Source organism: Diplotaxodon limnothrissa, linkage group LG5 (assembly GCF_057381915.1).
Source record: "Diplotaxodon limnothrissa isolate DT_005_m linkage group LG5, D_limnothrissa_male_GT1.1, whole genome shotgun sequence".
NCBI classification, from domain to species: domain Eukaryota; kingdom Metazoa; phylum Chordata; class Actinopteri; order Cichliformes; family Cichlidae; genus Diplotaxodon; species Diplotaxodon limnothrissa.
In genome coordinates, this window is record NC_140600.1 from 42,134,473 (window position 1) to 42,157,303 (window position 22,831).

At 42.8% G+C, this 22,831-nt stretch overlaps 1 protein-coding gene across 4 annotated transcripts in view; it reads left to right on the forward strand.

Annotated features, from left to right (window-relative positions):
- Positions 1–21,937, forward strand: part of pltp (phospholipid transfer protein) — a 36,325-nt gene extending 14,388 nt beyond the window's left edge. For all 4 annotated transcript variants that reach the window (XM_085354806.1, XM_085354805.1, XM_085354807.1 and 1 more), the window contains exons 10-15: positions 1,328–1,492; positions 3,382–3,449; positions 17,030–17,072; positions 19,564–19,627; positions 19,713–19,789; positions 20,959–21,937. In XM_085354806.1, the coding sequence (XP_085210932.1) occupies positions 1,328–1,492; positions 3,382–3,449; positions 17,030–17,072; positions 19,564–19,627; positions 19,713–19,789; positions 20,959–21,078 (537 nt within the window). In that variant the 3' untranslated portion in view covers positions 21,079–21,937. The remainder of the gene's footprint in view (positions 1–1,327; positions 1,493–3,381; positions 3,450–17,029; positions 17,073–19,563; positions 19,628–19,712; positions 19,790–20,958) is intronic.
- Positions 21,938–22,831: the final 894 nt, after the last annotated feature.

Genomic DNA, 22,831 nt, shown 5'->3' on the forward strand with positions numbered 1-22,831 from the left:
AGTTTACAGAATCATAAAAGCATAAGACATAAACAAATAAAATAGCAGAGTGGAGAGGTTATGTGGGATAAGCTATTTTGTACAAGTGGGTTTTGAGTTTGGACTTAAAGAGAGAGAAGGAAGAGATGTTTCTTAAATCAGGAGGTCGGGAATTCCAGAGTCGTGGAGCAGCTGAAAGCCCTGCTCCCCATGGTTGCAAGACGGGGGGAAGGGACGGAGAGAGAAAGGGAAGAAGATCTGAGACAACGAGATGGGGCGGTGATCTTAACCAGATCAGAGAGATATGGAGGAGAGAGATGATGAATAGCCCTAAATGTATACAAGAGTATTTTGAAATTGATGCGATATTTGACCGGGAGCCAATGAAGCTGCTGCAAGACAGGAGTGATGTGGTGGACAGAAGGGGTCCTGGTGATGATAGGGGCAGCAGAGTTCTGGACGCGTTGGAGCTTGTGGATGGATTTTTGAGTAAGACCAAAAAGAAGTGAATTACAATAATCAATCCGGGAAGTAACAAGGCTATGGACAAGAATGGCAGCGGCATGTGGGGAGAGAAAAGGACGGAGACGATTAATGTTGCGCAATTGAAAATATGCAGACCGAGTAATATTATTAATGTGTGAATTGAAAGATAGAGTGCTGTGGAGGATGAGACCCAAGCTTTTCACAGAGGAAGAAACGAAGACCGGCGAGTTATTGATAGTAACAGAGAAACTGTTGGTTCTGGATAATGTAGATTTAGTGCCGACCAAGAGGAGCTCGGATTTATTACTGTTGAGTTTGAGAAAATTAGAAGAGAACCATGAATTTAGTTCAGCTAAACAGAGGGTGAGGGAGGATGGGGGAAGAGCAGAATCAGGTTTAGTGGACAGATAAAGCTGGGTGTCATCGGCATAACAGTGAAACTGGATATTGTATTTACGGAAAATATGTCCAAGCGGTAGATAATGAAAAGAAGGGGCCCAGGACAGATCCCTGGGGCACGCCAGTGGTCAGAGGAAAGGGCTGAGAAGTAAAGGATTTGAGTTGAATGAACTGAGTGCGATCAGACAAGTATGATATGATGAAGATATGGTTTTATCCTCAATTACTTTGAAACAGTGGCCTCTGCTGTGATATCATTGTGTTTTTGATGAAGTCTCACAAGTGTCAGCTTTATTTTGATATCAAGATGATTTACACAGTTTGTAATTGCTGAGAAATAGTCAGTTAGCTCTGGGCACGTCATTTTCCAGCAGGAATGTTAGGAATAACCCTGGGGCTTAACAAGTTAATAAAGTTAAACTTTTCAGCCTGATTTTCTGTTCTCCTTGTGTACTCTGGGTAGAACCCGGCACTGGTGGATGCTCCACTGTCTCTCCAGCTCGCCGTCAACTCTCCGCCCAAAACCTCCATCAAGACGTCTGGAGCCACGGTTGTCATGACTGCCATCGTCAATGTGATGGTGCTGCCTCCAGGTCAGCCTCCGGTTCAGCTGAGCAGCTTGACCATGGTACATACACACATACACACAGGCACACACACACACAGGCACACACACACACACACACACACACACACACACACATTGGACACAACCAAAGCAGACTCTAAAGACTGTACACTGTGGTCTGGTTTGATACTGCTGATCACTGCGTCATGATAACGTTCTTAAGGACTTGTTTAGGATTACTGGTGTTGTTTTAAAATGGGTCATGTCATATCTAACAGATCTTTTACTGTTTGTATGAGTCAGTGATATCTGAAATAACAGTTCTGCCTTTGATAGAAATTGTCTTAGCTGGGCTGGTCTGGTTGCCACGCTGGTGACCTGATAATCTAGTGAAGACTGGATGGCTGCACTGGTCCTTTTAAAAGGCTGATTATATGTGTTTGATGGCTTTTAATCTGAGGCAGAAAGACAAACTCCAAATCCACCCTAACCGGAGGGAGGATAACAGCTGTTCTTTAAAAACACACCGCAGGAACCTCTCATGACTTCCTTATCATCTAATGAATATTTCTAAACTCAGACTGCTGGTGTCAAAAGGCTGAACTGCTCTTACTGATTATTGTGACCGTCGTCTTTCTTCTGTTTTAACAAATTAGCTTTGACTTGTCTTCAGACTGTGCAAAATGCTGCGTCAACACTTTTACCTGTCACCAGCTGAAGCTCACATGTCACTCCATGAAGTCACTCCATGGCTTCTCTTCATTGGCTGCCAATGTAAAATAAATGGCCTGCATTTGTATAGCGCTTTACTTAGTCCCTAAGGACTCCAAAGCGCTTTACACGTTCAGTCATCCACCCATTCACACACACATTCATACACTGGTGATGGCAGCTACATTGCAGCCATAGCTGCCCTGGGTACAAGGATATTTGGCATGCAGCCTGGAGCAGCCTGGGATCGAACCACCGACCTTCTGGTTAGTGGCTGATCTGCTCTGCCACCTGAGCTACAACCACCCCATTTTAAATGTATTTTAGGTTTCACCTTAAAATTCTAGTTTTAACTTGTAGCGCCCTACATGGTGAAGCTTCCCAGTATATCTCTGACCTGCTGAAACCCCATCATTCTTCCTGAGCTCCTAGGTCATTAAGTCAATGCCCCACACACTCGGTTCATGCTGTAAAGACTCCTTTGAATCCTTTTAAAAGTTACTAAGCTTTACTTATATAACATCATACAGAGAATATATCTGTCCCAGGCAAAGAAATGAAGACGAAGACCCTAAAGAAACTCTGAAATTGTCTGTGTCTAGGCAGGCAGGACTCGAGGAGGCGGAAGAAACTCAAAATACACAGCTTTATTGCTGGGATGAAGCAGAACAGAAAAACACTAACTAAACTGGGAGTACCGAATAACTAGACAGGTTGGAAAACAGAGCACACAGAGGGAGAGAGGGTGAACAGACGTTAAGGACGCGACAGTGACACAAAGGCACACTGGGCTTAAATACACTGAGGGAGTCATCAAGGAATTAGAGACAGAAGGGGAACACAGCTGGGAGAAATAAGACCTAACGAGACAGGGGGAGCAAAGCTGGAACACTGACATCAGACAGGAACAAGAACCTTCGAAGTAAAACAGGAAACAAAACACACTTTACTAAGACACGGACTAGACAGAGAGAGACAGACTTGACACTGACCAAAGCCTACTAAATAATAATCATAATCAAAACAGTATCACTGATAAATCAAATCATAAATCATAATCTAGAAAAACAGAAAGCTGGGTCAACATGACCCAGAACCGTGACAGAAATGTGGTTGAAGCATCCCTGTGGCTTCAGTGTTTGCGCCTTCTTGTCATTTATGATCTTTGAGCCTTTCAACAAGAAAAAACTCACAGACTTTGAGGTGGAAACTAAAAGCGTCTTTTTCCCTTCTTGCAGGAGACCAAGTTCAATGCCAAAGTTTCCATGAGAGGAAAACGTCTGTCTGTTCACGCTGACCTACGCAGGTTTGCATGTTTCACTTCTTTGTTTCTGCAACATGTTCATTAAATATCAGATTGGCCTAACCCAGTCACCCCACACTCACTCGATTGTGTTTGCACATTGAAATCTGTAGCAAGATTTTTTTCCTGTAGCAATATTTGAATCTTGATCTTCCTTACTGTGAAAATCAATCAGTCTCAAGTTTCAAGTTTTATTTTATCCTATATATGTAAGAGTGGCACATCACTACCAGCAAAGAAATTCTTAGGCTCAGAGCCCCCTCAATATTTCATGTAGAAAAAAAGCAAAATTGTACACAAGGTAATACTAATACAAAACACAGTATATCCTTGTAACTCCTTGGCTCTTGAGGGAGGCGGCCGCACTTTCTCTCTCTCCCTTATCTTCCCTGCTGGGCTTCTCATGTCTTTTAAATAGTCTCGATTATTCTCTAACCCAGGGGTCGGCAACCTTTCTGATGACGAGCGCATCTAAAATTTCCTCAGAAGTCAGTGTGCCATATGACTGCATTAGCAATAAATTTAATAACGCTCTACATGAACAGTTACACACTGTATAGAACAACTTTATAGGATTATATTTGTGTGCAGATGTTGGCAGCTGTCAGCGAATAGTTATCAGCTATTATGAAACAAAAAAAAGACTTTTTATCCATAACAGCAAATGAACTGTACAACAGAAAATACAAATGCTATTTATGGTCTCCTCACAACAATGATAAGAAAAATAAACTGGGCCAATATGATGACATGTTTGTTAATACAGAGACACACATGTGAATGTGATCTCTGGTCTCCCACTCAGAGACACAGGTCTCCAAGTGTCCAGCATTCAGAGGCTGCCTGAGGACTCATGTGATAGAAAATCTGCTCACACAGACATGTAGAGCCAAATACTGTCAATAAGGCCTCTGCAATGTTCTGAAGACAGTTAAACTTGTCAGGCAGTGATGTCCAGCAGGTGAACATGCAGCTCCATGAACACGCACGGCTGTGGATTCCAGCTGTGTTCGTAGTTCTGCAAACTTTGACCCCACAGAGTCGAGCTTTTCTGTTCAATCAACTGCATTTCAATGTCGCATTAACTGGCATTAACTCAGCCAGTTAATGTGAGACAAACCCAGCTGCTCTTTAAAGCTTTCTGGTTTGATCAGAAAAGAAAATATTGGTCCATACGCCTGAAAGTCCTGAAAACACATTGTGAATTCTGTCTCGAGTACGGATGTATCCGTGTTTTTCCGTGGTGCTGATGCTGCGCTGAGCGGACAGCTGCTGAAGAATTTAAAGTGTCAGAATGTGGAAATTTAAACATCGCTTGAAAAAACTGCCAGCTAGCAACGTCCCTCTCACTGGTAGGCTAAGTTATTTTTAGCTAATTACAAGTTGAATCTGGTAGTTGGGGTTGTTAGCTAAGATACTGTCATTAAGAAGCGGCACAACTAATGTGTCTATGTGAGCTAATTTGCAATGTGCACCACTGGTGCGGCCATTATTTTTTTAATGCACCTTCTGAGATTAATTCACTGCGTGTCGTGCCCAGGGCTGGACTGGGACAAAACATCAGCCCGGGCATTTTGACCAGAGACCGGCCCCCCAGGTATTAAAGCCATAAAGCCTTTGAATGAAAACAGACGCTGTGGTGACAGTGATGTACAGTCTTGTTGGTATATGTATGATTTCTATACATTTTACATCAGATAAAAACTTTGGTTGTTAGATTCAGATAATTATTTATTAAAAGCGAAACATTTCATACTGTACTAATGTATGCATATTTCATGTGTTTTTATTTGATGTAGGTTTGGGAGAGAGCAGGGATGGGAGGTGTGTGTGTGGGGGTGGTGTTCTTATTACTGCGGCATATTACTGTGAAAACAAACCTTTATATGCTGTTGCAAAAAGCAATAAAAAATATTGTTTAATAAAAAAAAATAAAAAAAATAAAAGCGAGACATTTTAACTGAAAATAAGAAAGAAAAGTATTTCTTTGTGCCCCCCTCTCCCTGTTAATGCCCTACCTGCCCTCTGGCAACACTTTGCTAGACCCGCCCCTGCACAGTTACCAGCTGTCAGCTACTTAGAAAAGGATCCTGGTGTTATTTGTCTCTCAGAAACAGTTCATAACTTCAACTCATCCATGTCACCTAAAAGGTAAACCTGTTTCTCCATAACCTGTTCAGCTCTGATGATCCAGTAAGGACATCTCCTGGTTTCATCCTCATGTTTCCCTCTCACCACATATCCAAACCGACATCATGACCAGCAGCTTTACAGCTGTGGCTCCAGCAAACATCAGCTGATACTAGAAATTAATATTAAATAAATTCTAACAACAGCTGATCAAACGTGCTGCTGTTGTTTAGCGCGACATCTGCTGGTTTCCTCTTTCTGGTGCAAAGTGGGCGATAAACAAACAAGAGAGACGATCAGCTGATCATTGATCAGTTTCATGATTGAAGGAGCAACAGGAGAAGGAGGGGGGAGAATGAGAGGAGAAGAGGCAGCTGTGCAGCGTAACGACGCAGAAAAACTGCAGCTTTGTGTTCCTTTTCACCTCAATAAGAAACACGTAATATTTTCACTGAATACGGGATGATTCCGTTTTTTATGGGACAGTTGGCAACTCTACTAACTGACCTTATGAATAAAATAAAGTTCATTATCAGTAACATCAATTACCCACCCAGCTGTATAGAAACTCCGTCATGCTAGCTACAATACAGTTACAATAACTCAACTGACGGTAAAAAGTCAGCATAACGAAAATAAACTCCACCTAAACTTGGTTTATATCTGACCCAGATAGACTGCAGGTCATAACTTCTTATACTGTTGATCATAATATCCTATTAGAGCGATTAGAACATGCTGTAGGTATTACAAGTACTGCGCTGCAGTGGTTTGTATCATATCTATCTAATAGACTCCAATTCGTGCATGTAAATGGAGAGTCCTCTTCACACACTGAGGTTAATTATGGAGTTCCACAGGGTTCAGTGCTAGGACCAATTCTGTTTACATTATACATGCTTCCCTTAGGCAGTATCATTAGAAGACATAGCATACATTTTCACTGCTATGCAGATGACACCCAGCTCTATCTGTCCATGAAGCCAGATAACACACACCAATTAGTTAAACTGCAGGAATGTCTTAAAGACATAAAGACCTGGATGGCCGCTAACTTTCTGCTTCTTAATTCAGATAAAACTGAGGTTATTGTACTCGGCCCTGAAAATCTTAGAAATATGGTATCTAATCAGATTCTTACTCTGGATGGCATTACCTTGGCCTCCAGTAACGCGGTGAGGAACCTTGGAGTCATTTTTGACCAGGACATGTCCTTCAACGCACATATTAAACAAATATGTAAGACTGCTTTCTTCCATTTGCGCAACATCTCTAAAATTAGAAATATCCTGTCTCAGAGTGACGCTGAAAAACTAGTTCATGCATTTATTACTTCCAGGCTGGACTACTGTAATTCATTATTATCAGGATGTCCAAAAAACTCACTGAAAAGCCTTCAGCTAATCCAAAATGCTGCAGCAAGAGTCCTGACAGGGACTAGAAAGAGAGAGCATATTTCTCCTGTTTTGGCTTCCCTTCATTGGCTTCCTGTTAAATCCAGAATTGAATTCAAAATCCTGCTCCTCACATACAAGGTCTTAAATAATCAGGCCCCATCTTATCTTAATGACCTTGTAGTACCATATCACCCTATTAGAGCGCTCCGCTCTCGCTCTGCAGGCCTACTTGTTGTTCCTAGAGTATTTAAAAGTAGAATGGGAGGGAGAGCCTTCAGTTTTCAGGCCCCTCTTCTGTGGAACCAGCTTCCAGTTTGGATTCGGGAGACAGACACTATCTCTACTTTTAAGATTAGGCTTAAAACTTTCCTTTTTTCTAAAGCATATAGTTAGGGCTGGACCAGGTGACCCTGAATCCTCCCTTTGTTATGCTGCAATAGATGTAGGCTGCCGGGGGATTCCCATGATGCATTGAGTTTTTCCTTTCCAGTCACCTTTCTCACTCACTATGTATTAATAGACCTCTCTGCATTGAATCATATCTGTTATTAACCTCTGTCTCTCTTCCACAGCATGTCTTTATCCTGTCTTCCTTCTCTCACCCCAACCGGTCGCAGCAGATGGCCGCCCCTCCCTGAGCCTGGTTCTGCCGGAGGTTTCTTCCTGTTAAAAGGGAGTTTTTCCTTCCCACTGTCGCCAAAGTGCTTGCTCATAGGGGGTCATATGATTGTTAGGTTTTTCTCTGTATCTATGAAGCGCCTTGAGGCGACTTTTGTTGTGATTTGGCGCTATATAAATAAAATTGAATTGAATTGAATTACCTGGAGTTCACCTGACACTCAGACCGGCGGCCGCCTCGGGTCTCTCCTCCTCCTGCCTCTCCTTCCCTCATCCACCTGCTGGCCTCTGTGGAAGCTCCGCCACAGCCACCACCAAACAACTGAGTTATTTTTACACACTGGCCAATCCACCAGCTTTCACTGTTTATACCATTACTAAAACAAAACCCCTCCAAAACAAAACAAACCATTGGCCCAGTCGTGCCATCAGTTAACCCGTCGCGTGCTATCTGTGGCATGTGTGCCCATTTTTATTTCAAACATTTCAAACATGTGCCTTCACAATCATTACAAAATATCATTCCATTTGTTGCTTGAAAGGGAGTCGGCAGAAGCATATACTTTTTTGTCCCTACCCCCTCAAGTTTTACCTCTCATTCAGTTAATTTTCTTTTAGTCTTAAATTAAACAAACATCATATGAAGCAAAAGTAAAGCAAAACACAAACATACATCAAAAACAAGTATAGTTTCTTTCATATGAAAAAGACAGAATGTGTAAATTTGCTGATTCACAAGTTATGGAAAAAACAAACAAACAAAAACAAAAAGAACAACAACACCATTACCAGCAACATCACCGTCCTGGGTTAACCCTGTTTTCTTCATTCTTATAATTATTTAAAATTATTTTAAGCTAGTTTATGTTTTTACTTTCTTTTATTTCTTCTGTTAGACGGTGTTTATTAAACGCAATATGGATAAGATCTTGGAGAAGCTCATAGTGTCACAGTCTGGCTGAGGCAGACTGTATGTGTTTGCAAGAGAGGACTCAAACGCAGACCAAAAACTGAACGTGACGTGGATTTAACAAAAAACAAGCCGTTTATTGAGGCTAGGAAACAAGGTACAAACAAAGGGTATAGGTGAAACTAAACAATAACCTAAACTGGGTGAACCAAAACTAAACATGAAGAAACCTTAAACATGGTGAACTGACATGGATACCTGAAGTTGTGACGTGGATGAGCAGACAACCTGACAAGGAATGACTGAAGACACACAGACTAAATACACACAGGAGGATAATGAGGGAAATGGAAACACATGGGGAAACAGCTGACACACATGAACATAACGACGTCACGAGGGGAAAGTAAAACTAAAAACATTGAACATAGGAACACAGGACCCCTTCAAAATAAAACAGGAAACATAATGAGATGCAGACATGACTACATGAACTTGACAACGTAAGACAGACATGAAACACATGAAGGGCAAGGGAGACTTCACAGGGGTTGGAAGACACAAAGGGAATCTAAAAACAAATGAACTAGAAAAGCTAATGAGTTTAATCACATACTATAAACATCAAAATAAACTAAAACTCAAAACACCGGGTCATAAGACCCAGGATCGAGACAACATAACATAACATCTTGAAGAAGAACAACGGGAATTGAGACCTGGTGACCAGTGACGGACATTAGACCAACTCTTAAATTGGATGCAGTTTGTTCGCACTAACCAAAACAACTGCCATCTTCATCTCATGCGCCCCCCCGGCGCCAGCTGGATGCTCAAGGCAAAAGCTAAGGGGAATAACAATTCTCCTTCAGATAACAAGACTGTGTTGTCACGTGTCTGTGAAGGTTCTCAGTCATCCAGGTCATCGTAGTCAAAGGAGCTTGCAAAGAAAAGCGTCTGGACTTCTTTAAGTTGCTTGAAGACGGGTAACCCTAACCCTAATCCAGTTTTGAGATCCCTTCCCAGACGCCTTAACGCCCACTCACATCCTGGGCCATCTGACCTCAGGAATTCGCATGATAAGGTGGGGCCAGGTTTCACAATGAACACACCCGAAACTGGCTGATTGGGACCCACGCCCAGTTTCCCACCTTGGCTCAGGCGATTAGAGGATCATCAGGGGGTCCTTTTGTCCCTCTGTGGGGGGAAACTCCCACTAGGTTTATATCTGGGACTCTCCACCATTTGACCTTAGAACTGAAGAAGCTTCTCGGATGAGAGGTGAAACGTCTTCAAGCAACTTAAAGAAGTCCAGACGCTTTTCTTTGCAAACTCCTTTGACTGTGTTGTGACTTTCTCCCTCCTCGTTCAAGGTCACCCGCGTCGACTGAAGATTGTTGACTTTGCTTAACCGGGAGAAGGGACACTTTCTCTCGGCTGAATGAGGAACACACACACATACACACACATACGCATGTACACTGACACAGACCTACACTCACCCCCCCATCCCCTCCAAACGCCTCCGAAGCGTCTGTCTGCTATGTTGTGAGATGTGATGATTCATGTGCTAAGGGTTTTTTTTCTGTTGGATCTCCCTGTTGGAGCTCAGTCTGGAGGGAGTTCTTTGTTCTCCTCATCTTTCCTCATGTTGTGCATTTTCGATTGTTATACCTCTCTGACCTGTTTTGCAGTCCAGCAGCCTGATGGCCTGTGGGTAGAAACTGTCCCTGAATCTGGTCCTGTGAAGAGTGTAAGGCTGGGTGGGCTGGGAGCAGAGAGGATCATCTGGGCCTGTAGAGGTCCTGGATGACCGGCAGCTCAGACCTGGTGCTATGCTGTGCATAGAACTTCCAGTATGTTCTGGAAGCTGTTGAAGAACTTCTGGTATGATGGCGCCTGTGTTTGGCTCTGCCGCTGCCGGGTGCAGTTTGTCGCGCTCCACTTTTGTATAATTTTTTTCTGCTCTGCTGTTCTCATTTAGTTTTAACGATGTATTGGCTGCCTTGGTGTATGATCGTCTGGCTTTGCTATCCATCCGATCCTCTATGATGCCTCACGATGTCTCTTCGTCCTCCTTTCGGCATTTTCCACCCTCCTCCATCAGCTGGATCTTCGTCGGGCGTTTTCGCCACGGAGAAGGAGAAGAGGAGGTATTCAGGTAAAGCTCAGGCTTTACTGGCGGTGGGGTTCGGCTGGTAAGCGACGCCGAGCGTGCCTTGTCTCCTGAGCTCAGAGAAGCTCCATGGAGGGGGACTTGTTTTCCACGTCCCTGTTTGGATACGCTGGGCCCGGCTCTTTGAGACCGGCCTGCCTGAGGAGGGTTTATCCAGACTCTTCTGCCGGCTGGCTTTTTCTTCCCACGGTGAGTGGATTCTACGAGCGTGATGGTTCAAACCCTGAGTTTCCTTTAACTCGAGCCTCCGCAAATACAGAGGCTTCTACTGAATATGGCGCTTTTTAACGCTCGATCTCTGTCTAATAAATCATTCTTGTTGAATGATTTTATATTATCTAAAAAACTGGATTTTTTAGGGAGACATTCAAAGGGGCTGGGGGGGGGGGGTATACATGTACATATATATACAAAAAACTTGAATCTTACAGTGTTTATTTATCGGATAAAATAAGTTAAATATCACCGTTATTATTGTCTGACCGGAAACAGGCCGGGGGTGTCCAAATTCAGAGGCTGCGTCCACCTGAGGACCCGGCCTTTGTGGTCTAAGTGGGCCGGGTCCTCCGGAAGCCAGGTAGACCGGAAATGTGAAATTGGACGGTCTAGCCTTCAGAATTACGTCACCTGCCGTCTGCTCCTTGCTGTCTAAAATATAACCGGAGTTCTCACACAGCTGTGTGAAAACCCGGAGGAATCCTCCCGAGGGATAAAGTTTTATTTAATCTAATAACTTTAATCTCAGCCAAAACGATTTACTCACCAACAAATAAAACACAACTAAAGCACTGAAAAAGGCCAAACAATAACATGTTTAAGTTATTTGACACACAGCTACATTCTCGCCTGAAAATGTGTTAAAAGTTTATTTTGCGACCCAGAAAGAGAAATAAGAGTAATATTAAAACTAAGTAGCTGCAGTACTAGTAGCCATTGTTGGAAACTGGAATTGGCTGGGCCAGTCTGGGATATGGTTTTCAGTTTTGTTGTCCGGGTGGAAAATCAGGAGAAATTGGGGAGAATGGTCGCCCCGGGAGATTTTCGGGAGGGGCACTGAAATTCGGGATTCCCCGGAAAAATCGGGAGTGTTGGCATGTATGTCCTAGCATAGCCTATAACGTTATTGTGACGGACACATTATATGAGTGAACTTGAGTTTAAGTGACTTACAGGTTTCTTTGAAAAACACTTTCTTATATCCAGGTTCTTCCTTTTTGCTGCCGTCCTCCTCTCCTCCTCGCAGCGCAGGCTTGCCGCTGCTAAAACTAAACAGTTCCCTGAAAGGCTCAGCCAATCACATTGGCCATATTTGTCACATGACGTAGGACTCCAGCAGAGAACGTAATTTAACTCTTTCTGCTCCGCTGGGTGAATGAGACGCTGACAGATCGTTTTTTTCTTGTTGTTCTTTACTCGAAGAGATCAAATTATTGGTGGGGACAATTCAATAATCGCTGGATATTGGTGGGGACACGTCCCTTCCGTCCATGCCAAATCTACGCCCTTGCCCTATTTTATCTCGCCCTGAACTGGAGATAGCTACACATGCATTTATTTCCTCACGCTTGGACTATAGTAACTCTTTATGTGTCTAAGCAAAGGTTCTCTGGATCGTCTGCAGGTTTTCCAAAACGCTGCAGCTACGCTGTTGACAAAATCCTCCAAGTATTCTCATGTGACACCATTGCTATCTCAGCACTTTGTGATTCTGTCTAGAAAGGTGCTATATAAAAAATGTAAATAAAATGTTATTATTATTTTATGGTGGGATCATCTGACCTCCTCCATAGATCTTTGTTTACAGAGCATTCCTGCCGTACCAGGTTGTGATGCAGCCAGACAGAATACTCTTAATGGTGCATTGATAGAAGCTGGTAAGTATTGTGGGGTCCAGAGTACAAACCTCCAAACCTCTTCAGCCGGCGCAGAAGGAAGTGCTCGCTGCTTTTATGATGACGTCCATGTGATGTGAGCAGCTCAGATCCATATGAGCTTTGTCATCCTCTAAAGAGTGACCTTTGAACTTTAGTTGCAGATGAACAGCCGAGTCTTGTCCCGAGGTGGCTCTTGTATCTTGTGCCATGTATTTATGAGGTGGTTATTTGGTGTCTCCAGTGTAGAGGTCTGAGCACTCCTCGGTACACTGCACAGCTACACCACGTTGTGAAGTTTGTGTCTGAGTGTGTGGCTGGGTCTGAAGTACACTGGGATGTTGTGCTTGGAGTAGACTCTCCTGAGTTTGAGACGGCGTACTCTTTCCATTTCTGGGTTACCATGGCGATGAGTTCTGTCTGATGTGATATGGTGTGGGAGTGGCTTCTACAAGCATTTCATTGATGACGTCCACTGCCCACGTGACAGGGTTCCTGGGTCGTTGACTCAGAGTTTTCAGTTTGTCTCGTGTCCGGTTTATTCTCTGTTTTCACTCCCTGTTCTTTGTGCCAGCCTTTCCCTGTGTGTTAGTTCAATTATCTTCAGCTGTTCACTCACCAGTCTCCACCTACCTGCGAGTCCTACACACACCCCTGACAGAATGACAAGACCTGTGCCACGAAGACATGTTTGTGACCCAGCGGACTCTGACCTTTTCAAGTAGCAGGAGGCAGTGCTTTCCCTTTGGGTGGAGAAGTTCCAGAGGAAACTGTTATTAATAATTGTTAATAATTTTACCTCCTCACTACGTACGACTCTGGATACTGTAGTTCCTGTGAAAACTAAGGTCTCTAATCAGAAGTACCTGACTCCGTGGTATAATTCTCAAACACGTACCCTAAAGCAGATGACTCGTAAGCTGGAGAGGAAATGGCGTGTCACAAATTTAGAGGATCATCATTTAGCCTGGAGAAATAGTTTGCTGCTTTATAAGAAAGCCCTCCGCAAAGCCAGAACATCTTACTATTCATCACTGATTGAAGAAAATAAGAACAACCCCAGGTTTCTCTTCAGCTCTGTAGCCAGGCTGACAAACAGTCAGAGCTCTGTTGAGCCAACCATCCCTTTAACGTTAACCAGTAATGACTTCATGAACTTCTTCACAAATAAAATTTTAATCATTAGAGAAAAAATGACCAATAATCATCCCACAGATGTAATATTATCTGCAGCTACTCTTAGTACCATTGATGTTAAGTTAGACTCTTTTTCTCTAATTGATCTTTCTGAGTTAACTTCAATAATTACTTCCTCCAAACCATCAACGTGTCTTTTAGACCCCATTCCTACAAAACTGCTCAAAGAAGTCCTGTCATTAATTAATGCTTCGATCTTAAATATGATCAACCTATCTCTAATAATCGGCTATGTACCACAGGCCTTCAAGCTGGCTGTAGTTAAACCTTTACTCAAAAAGCATCTCTAGACCCAGCAGTCTTAGCTAATTATAGGCCAATCTCCAACCTTCCTTTATATCAAAAATCCTTGAAAGAGTAGTTGTCAAACAGCTAACAGATCATCTGCAGAGGTTTATTTGAAGAGTTTCAGTCAGGTTTCAGAGCTCATCACAGCACAGAAACAGCTTTAGTGAAGGTTACAAATGATCTTCTTATGGCCTCTGACAGTGGACTCATCTCTGTGCTTGTCCTGCTAGACCTCAGTGCAGCGTTCGATACTGTCGACCATAATATCCTATTAGAGCGATTAGAACATGCTGTAGGTATTACAGGTACTGCGCTGCAGTGGTTTGTATCATATCTATCTAATAGACTCCAGTTTGTTCATGTAAATGGAGAGTCCTCTTCACACACTGAGGTTAATTATGGAGTTCCACAGGGTTCAGTGCTAGGACCAATTCTGTTTACATTATACATGCTTCCCTTAGGCAGCATCATTAGAAGACATAGCATACATTTTCACTGCTATGCAGATGACACCCAGCTCTATCTGTCCATGAAGCCAGATAACACACACCAATGAGTTAAACTGCAGGAATGTCTTAAAGACATAAAGACCTGGATGGCCGCTAACTTTCTGCTTCTTAATTCAGATCAAACTGAGGTTATTGTACTCGGCCCTGAAAACCTTAGAAATATGGTATCTAAGCAGACTCTTACTCTGGATGGCATTACCTCGCCCTCCAGTAACACTGTGAGGAACCTTGGAGTCATGTTTGACCAGGACATGTCCTTCAACGCACATATTAAACAAATATGTAAGACTGCTTTCTTCCATTTGTGCAACATCTCTAAAGTTAGAAATATCCTGTCTCAGAGTGACGCTGAAAAACTAGTTCATGCATTTATTACTTCCAGGCTGGACGACTGTAATTCATTATTATCAGGAAGTCCTAAAAACTCCCTGAAAAGCCTTCAGCTAATCCAAAATGCTGCCGCAAAAGTCCAGACAGGGACTAGAAAGAGAGCAGATTTCTCCTGTTTTGGCTTCCTGTTAAATCCAGAATTCAAAATCCTGCTCCTCACATACAAGGTCTTAAATAATCAGGCCCCATCTTATCTTAATGACCTTGTAGTACCATATCACCCTATTAGAGCACTTGGCTCTCGCTCTGCAGGCCTACTTGTTGTTCCTAGAGTATTTAAAAGTAGAATGGGAGGCAGAGCCTTCAGTTTTCAGGCCCCTCTTCTGTGGAACCAGCTTCCAGTTTGGATTCAGGAGACAGACACTATCTCTACTTTCAAGATTAGGCTTCAAACCTTCCTTTTTGCTAAAGCATATAGTTAGGGCTGGACCAGGTGACCCTGAATCCTCCCTTAGTTATGCTGCAATAGACGTAGGCTGCTGGGGGATTTTTCCTTTCCAGTCACCTTTCTCACTCACTATGTATTAACAGACCTCTCTGCACTGAATCATATCTGTTATTAATCTCTGTCTCTCTTCCACAGCATGTCTTTATCCTGTTTTCCTTCTCTCACCCCAATCGGTCGCAGCAGATGGCCCCGCCCCTCCCTGAGCCTGGTTCTGCTGGAGGTTTCTTCCTGTTAAAAGGGAGTTTTTCCTTCCCACTGTCGCCAAAGTGCTTGCTCATAGGGGGTCATATGATTGTTGGGTTTTTCTCTGTACCTATGAAGCACCTTGAGGCGACTTTTGTTGTGATTTGGTGCTATATAAATAAAATTGAATTGAATTGAATTGAAAGACAGCACATCTTCGAGGGGTTTCGCCTGGCTCTGGGCAGCCCTCGGAGACCAGGATCTAACCTGACGTCCCTTGAGATTCAGCTGAGGCTCTCCAGGCATTGCCCTCGCGCTCTGGAGGATGGATTGGAAGAGCTAGCATGTTGACCTGCCTGTTCACCACCTCATCCACATCCTCATCCAGGTTTTCAGGCCCTAGCTCACTCCCTTAGTAAATTAGCAGATCTGTTTCCATCTCATGTTCCCGGTTTATTGTCTCAGGCTGCAGCACTGTCCCCATCCTCAGTTCAGTCACCTGTAGCTCAGTCTCCTGTCCTCCAGTCTGCAGTCCAGTCTCCTGCTGTTCAGCTTCCAAGTCAGTCTCCCAGTCCGTTTTTAGCTCTGTTCCCCAATCTGCAGTCACAGCACCCAGAGCCAGCTGTGAGCTCTCTCTCTCTCCTCAGCCAGAGGTTTCCACACCGCCTGATCAAGCGATTGCCACCGCCTTGTCCACATTGGGTTTGGCATCGGTGGCCACCTTCCAGGCCGCTGACTGACCTTCCTCGCCATTACCGGCCACCAGGCCGCCGTCTTCTTCGCGGCCAGCCTCCACACCTGCGGAGTGGCCACCGCTGTCTTCCTCGCAGCCAGCCTCTGGACTTGCTGAGTGGCCGCCGCCGCCTTCCGCCAGATCGACTCCAGCGTCACTGCTGGCCACGTGGCCGCCCACAAGATCGACTCCAATGCCACCCCTGGCCACACGGCCACCCACCAGGACTGATTCATTCTGGACTCTGTGTTCAGCTGTTCACTCACCAGTCTCCAATCAGTCACTATTCAGCCGGTGTATTTAAGCCCTCAGTTTCAACCTGGTCATTGTCTTGTCATTGATGTTGTCGTTCCTGTGTGTGCCCTATGCTCAGTCAGCCATTCAGCCAGTCTTTCAGTCGTCCAGGCAGTCAGCCATCTCATGGTCTGTTCATTTCTCCATTGTCTACAATAAATCACCAATCTTCACCTACCTGCTATTCCTGCGTTTGGGTCCTCTCTTCCTCTCATCCACACACACCCCTGACACCACGGACTACACCTGTCATCGCTCACCTTCTACAGGAATGAAAAACTCTAACCCACCACATTATGCTCTCACACCGGTTCTCCAACAGAACGAACTCATCACCAACACCATCGCCATGTTGGTTAAAACTGGCTTCGTAATGATCCACCATTTTATAGCACAACTTGATTATTGATTATTTATCGACTTTTTTTTCACCTTTCAGGTTTAAGATCTTCTCCAACCAGTCAGCTCTCGAGTCTCTGGCGGTAAGTTTGTTTTCATCTTACAGTAATTGGTTCAATGAGACAGCAAGGAGACTGTTAAGGGTTCAAATATTGAGGAGGGATATAGGAGGAAATCCAAAATAACAACACTGGTCCGGCCGGGTTAAGTCAAACGATGATTTTAATGAACACACGCGTGGAGAGATGAACACTGTACGCAGCATCGATCTCTCTCGAACAATACACAATCAGTTGTTTTATATCATCAGGGAAATTTATAACGCCCCCTCATGCGTCATCACATGCATAAGTTTCAAAACCACAATGACTTTTAACACAGTTTGAAAAAACAACATCGCCTCGTCTCCATGCCAGGTGTCTTCCTGTCGCTGCCGGACGCTCGCTTTTGGTCTGGAACATCAGGCACACATTCTGCAAGAAACTGTCACTCATGCAGGCACAATTTTGCAGTCACAAGCAAGGTTATTATCGTTAACGAAAACTAACGAAATAACGAAAACTAGAAGTGAAAAACATTTTCGTTAACGGAAATAAAAATAAAAACAAAAAAAGGAAAACTAACTAAAACTGTAATGAGTGTTCACAAAACTAACTAAAATTAACTGAATTTATAGCAAAAATGTATTTAGTTTCATTGATGTGTGCGTGTCCTACAATAGTCGAGGGTGAAAATGAAGTTTAGTTTCCAGATTTTTTTCTTGCTGTGTCTCATTATGCCAGCAGGTGGCAGCACGTTAGTCGAGTCGTCTGTGTTGCTGCTCCGTCCACGCGCAGAATCATGTCAGGAAAAGTCGGGAGAAAGCGCCAGAGTCCAATTTGGGATTACTTTGAATATGACTGTGTTTTGGATAAAGCAAGTGTCTTGTAGTGGAAAGAGACAAATTATGAGGGACATTTCTAAAGGGAAAAAAATCCCACAAACCTTAAAGTGCGCTTGAAAAGCTCACACAAGAAGGCTAACCTAGCTTACCTTGAGAAGGTAAGGGAGCACACTCGACCCTCATCCCCAGAAACAGAAGCTAACCCCAGGCAAGGCAGTGTGATGCATCCCGAGACAACAGGACAGAGATATCTACATAACTGTGTGAGTCAATTGCCTTCAAAAAGTTTATCAATTCACTTGAACCAAAATTATGAACACCCGGTGCTGCAAGAGTTAATAGTCTCATTGGGGCCAAGATATACATTTTATAGTTGCCTGGTATCAGTGGTTGTTCATCTGCCTTTATTTATTTAAAGAACCCATAGGTGGGAATGTGAGTTGTCTGTCTCTGCGTGTTAGCTCTGCGACAGACAGGCGACCTGTCCAGGGTGCAGGTAGCTGGAATAGCAACATACCCAAGGATGAGCAGAAGAGCATGACTGACATGATGAAACTGGGATTTTGTTACACTTAATTATTGCAAACACAACTAAAACTATAACTGAAACTAATCAAAACTAAACTGAAACTAAGGATTTTCAAAAAAATAAAAACTAAACTAAACTAGCAAACAATTGGTAAAAACTAATTAAAACTGATATAAAATTGAAAATCTGAAATCAAAACTGAATTAAAATAAAAACTAATGAAAACTGCAAAACTATTAAAACCCTGGTCACAAGCAAAATATAATTAAACTTTCACCTATGTCTGTGAAGGTTCTCAGTCATCCAGGTCATCGTAGTCAAAGGAGCTTGCAAAGAAAAGCGTCTGGACTTCTTTAAGTTGCTTGAAGACGTTTCACTTCTCATCCGAGAAGCTTCTTCAGTTCTAAGGTCAAATGGTGGAGAACTTTCACCTATAAATGAGTCCATCTACTGTGTGTGTGTGGGTGTGTGTGTGTTTGTGTCAACCTGAAATGCACTCAGTTTCACCTCACCAGCTAAACCTTGTAACCTTTCCACCAGACAGAAGGCCAGCACGTACACAACTGAAACTATATGTGTAATATATCGAATAAATGTTTTAATCAAATGATACTACTTAAAACTTAATAAAAGAATATAAAAGAATAAAAGATAACAATGAATAACCTGGTTATTCAAATAGCCCCATCCAAACTGCTCTTCAAAGTAACTTACACTTAGACTCTGCTTTAGTTTCACTTTCACAAGCACGCTCTGCAAAAGCCTGCGCTTCCTGTCTACTTTGGCACAGAGTGTACTCAGAGTTAGGCCTTTCTTTTATAATGCAATATAATCTGCATATAAACATTTAAGATTATGAAAAGCATTCAAAAGCATTTAAGATTATAGATTTAACTCAACAGTTTAAAGGGGTTATAACTGCTCCTGTAATAAAGGCTGATTGGGTGCCAATATATTTAAACATCTGAATGCAATATCAATGCTGTAGATTATGTTATTAATGCAATGATAATGATGATGACCATGAACAATAGCAGTAAAAATATTTCTCTGATCTCCACAAGACACAAAACTACAGAACAAACACTTTCTCCCTGATTTTTACAAGTTCTGACCAAAACATGAAGCGTATACACCCTAAAACCTCTCTGTGTGTCTGCAGTTGATTCCTCTGCAGGCTCCTCTAAAGACGATGCTGCAGATGTCTGTAGTTCCACTGATCAACAGTAAGAACCTAATTCATCAATCAAAAAACTCACAGACCTTGAACACACCGTGACAGTGTCGCTCTGTTTGTGTGTGCTCTCTTAGACTGGACAAAGAGAGGCGTTCGGATCCCGCTGGCTGATGGGGTGGATTTCATTGAGGAGGTGGTTGAATATCATAACGTGAGTGTGATTTTACCCCTCGACTATTTGAGGAGTTTTAGACTTTTTTCATATTTATGAAAATAAAACATAAAATTGATTTTGATTAGTTGTAACACATTGAGTGGATTACAAAAAAAATTGAATAAATTTTCAAATATTTTGAATGCAAACCTGTTGTGTAAATAGATGCACATCGAAAGTGCTTTTATGGAAAATTTGTCCTCAAAAATGCACTGACAAACACAGAGTACACGTGAAGTGATGATGATCCTGATGTTGCTAAGAAACAAAAGGAAGAAACAGAGAATCTGGGTCATCCGATTCCTCGGAATAGGCAACAGAATGTCCTGGATTGATCCAGGAGTTTTCGGTCATATTTCAGGATGTCAGTCGGGCAGTTTGAGCTCTTGTTCTCGAGTTGGGACCACAACCGAGGTGGCAGATAAATCATTTCAGTGAGCCGACTGACCCCGAAGAGCATCTAGCTGTGTGTGTCTGAGGTTAAATAGAATTATTTTACTGTTCCCATGTCACTGGATATTCAGTACTGGTGAACATTTTGACCCATGAGTGCACTTGTTGTATGCATGCATGTAAAGTGAACTAGCAAACATCATCATAGCTACATGCGTCTGTCTTCTTGTTTGATGGCAGATGCTCCCTTCACCCTGGCCAAAAAGGCTAAAATGACCAAAGAAAAAGTGGAAAACAGCTGAACATGAGAGGTTTTTGGACAAAGTTTGTGTTTTTTCCATTGTTTAAGCACTGCTTCCAGCCAAGAGTGATACCATATATGCCCCATAGCTGCAGAAAAGGCTAACATTGTTATCTTTTTACAAAAAACCAGCTGAACATGAGAGGTTTTTGGACCAATTTTGTGTTCTCCATTCTTTAAGCACCGGTTTGAGCACCGTTTGAGCACCGGCACCGTTTCAAAAGTACCGATTTGGCACCGGTATCGGATAAAACCTAAACGATACCCATCCCTAAATACCACCATCAAAAAAAACAATTTACAAAAAAATTACAATTGTGACCATACACTTGTGGGCGTCACACATTTTTTATAATAAAGTCTTGTATTATCATTTTATTTGTTTTAGGCTTTCTTTTTTTTAAAGTCAGATTTATGCAGAAATAAACTCAGTGCTGCCCCCTGGCTGACAGGAACTGTTCCATCTCTGCAGGGTTTCATCGTGATCGGAGCAAATCTTCACTTCAGCAAAGGGCTGAGAGAAATGGTGGTAGGAAGCTCAGAGATGGAGCAACAGACTGCCAACTCCACCGCCACCACCAGCACTGCCTAAATGTTCATACGCAGGGTTTACATAGATCTACAATTAATGTGAATATATACAACACATCATTAAAAGGATGAGTATATGATGAACAGATCAGAAAAGAACTGACAGCAGCACAGTGAGCCTTACACCTTGCAATGAGTCCAAACTAACAAGGTTACAGTTACAGACACTATTACTCCTTCTCACAGTTTAATGTATTATTCGTAGATTATCTTCAAGATTACAGGTAATTATAGTTCAGACAGTGTTGTTCACCATAGGTCACATGCACGCTGACGCTGTGAAGGTCATACAATATAAATACGAAGGACTGAATTAAACATGAAGGGAAACACTTGTATCCATGACAACACTGTGTCAGAACAACTCGAAAGTTGCCCCTCCTCTGAGGGTGTTGTTCCAGTGGGCAGAAAAGTGATCACGTGGTAGCTGTCAAGGTTTATATCTTTAACCTTTTGTTAGTTTATTCTAAAGAACTGACGTTCTGCCCGAGAACATCAATTTATATTTCATGTTCTCTCTAAAACCTCTCACTTCATGTTGATTCATGTTGTTTCTATTTACACCTGAATGTCAGGTAGCTGGAAGCCTCCTCATTGGCTCAGTTTACACATGAAACACGATTCATCACTGTCAAGTCGATTGGGGAGAAAATGCTTCGCTGTCTGATGTACTTAGATGTCTTTGACCTGATGAATCTTTCGCTTTTTGTCTCATTAGGAAGTGTAAACAGGTTAAAACTACATGATAATACTGGAAACCACTCAGGAGATTTTATCTTTCATCTGTGCTGTTGCTGGCAAACCTGTCTCACCTGTACTTACCTGAACATTAAAGATTATGGACCTGTTCAAAATAAACTGAAAGCTAAACCTGACACCTGTCAGCAGTTTATTTTTGATTATTGTAGGGTCTACCTTACAATATAAAGTGCCTCTAGGTGACTTGTTTTGATTTGGAGCAGTATAAATAAAATTGAATTGAGCTGAATTAAAACTTCCGCTCATAAAAAACAGCTGCCATTCTGTCATTACGGTGTGTTCACACCGAACGCGACAGACACGACCAAAACGTGCCAGCTTGACGCGTGCACATTCGCACCTCAACGTTTGTCCAACGCGAATTACTTGTGGAAATGTTGGAGGAAGTAGTGCCAGATGGTATGTTTGCAAGATGGCAGCTGTTGATCTAGCGTTTGAATAGAGAGTCTCCCTTTTCTATTTACTGTGGAGAGCAGAGCAGCGGCGTAAAGGACGTCCTCGCCGTACCTGGGTCCATCAAGTCCTCCAGAAGCGTGAGCAGTTTGGTGAGTTTCACCACTTGCTCCAGGAGCTGCGCCTGGATGACGGCCACTTTCAGCGATACCACTGTCTTTCCCTGGCCCAGTTTGAGGAGCTGCTGTCCCACGGCGGTCCAAGCATCGCCCGCCTAGACAACAACTACAGGCGCTCAATCCCACCTGCAGAGCGCCTGTCCATCTGCTTGAGGTTAGTAAAAGTGTTTAATACGGTAGTCCTTTATTGATACCTTTGCTAATATATGCTAAACCATCTGTTTATACACTGCTAACATGGATGTGGTATGCTATCAGTGTTCACTGATAGCAAACTGTGGTATGGAGACGACTGTTTATAATATTTCTAGTGATACTCGAAAGGTCTCATCAAGTCCCGATTTAATTCGATTTATGCTGTTATCAGTGTTTGAATGATAGCATGGCTGTGGTGTCATATCAATGTATGCTCTCAGTGTTTGC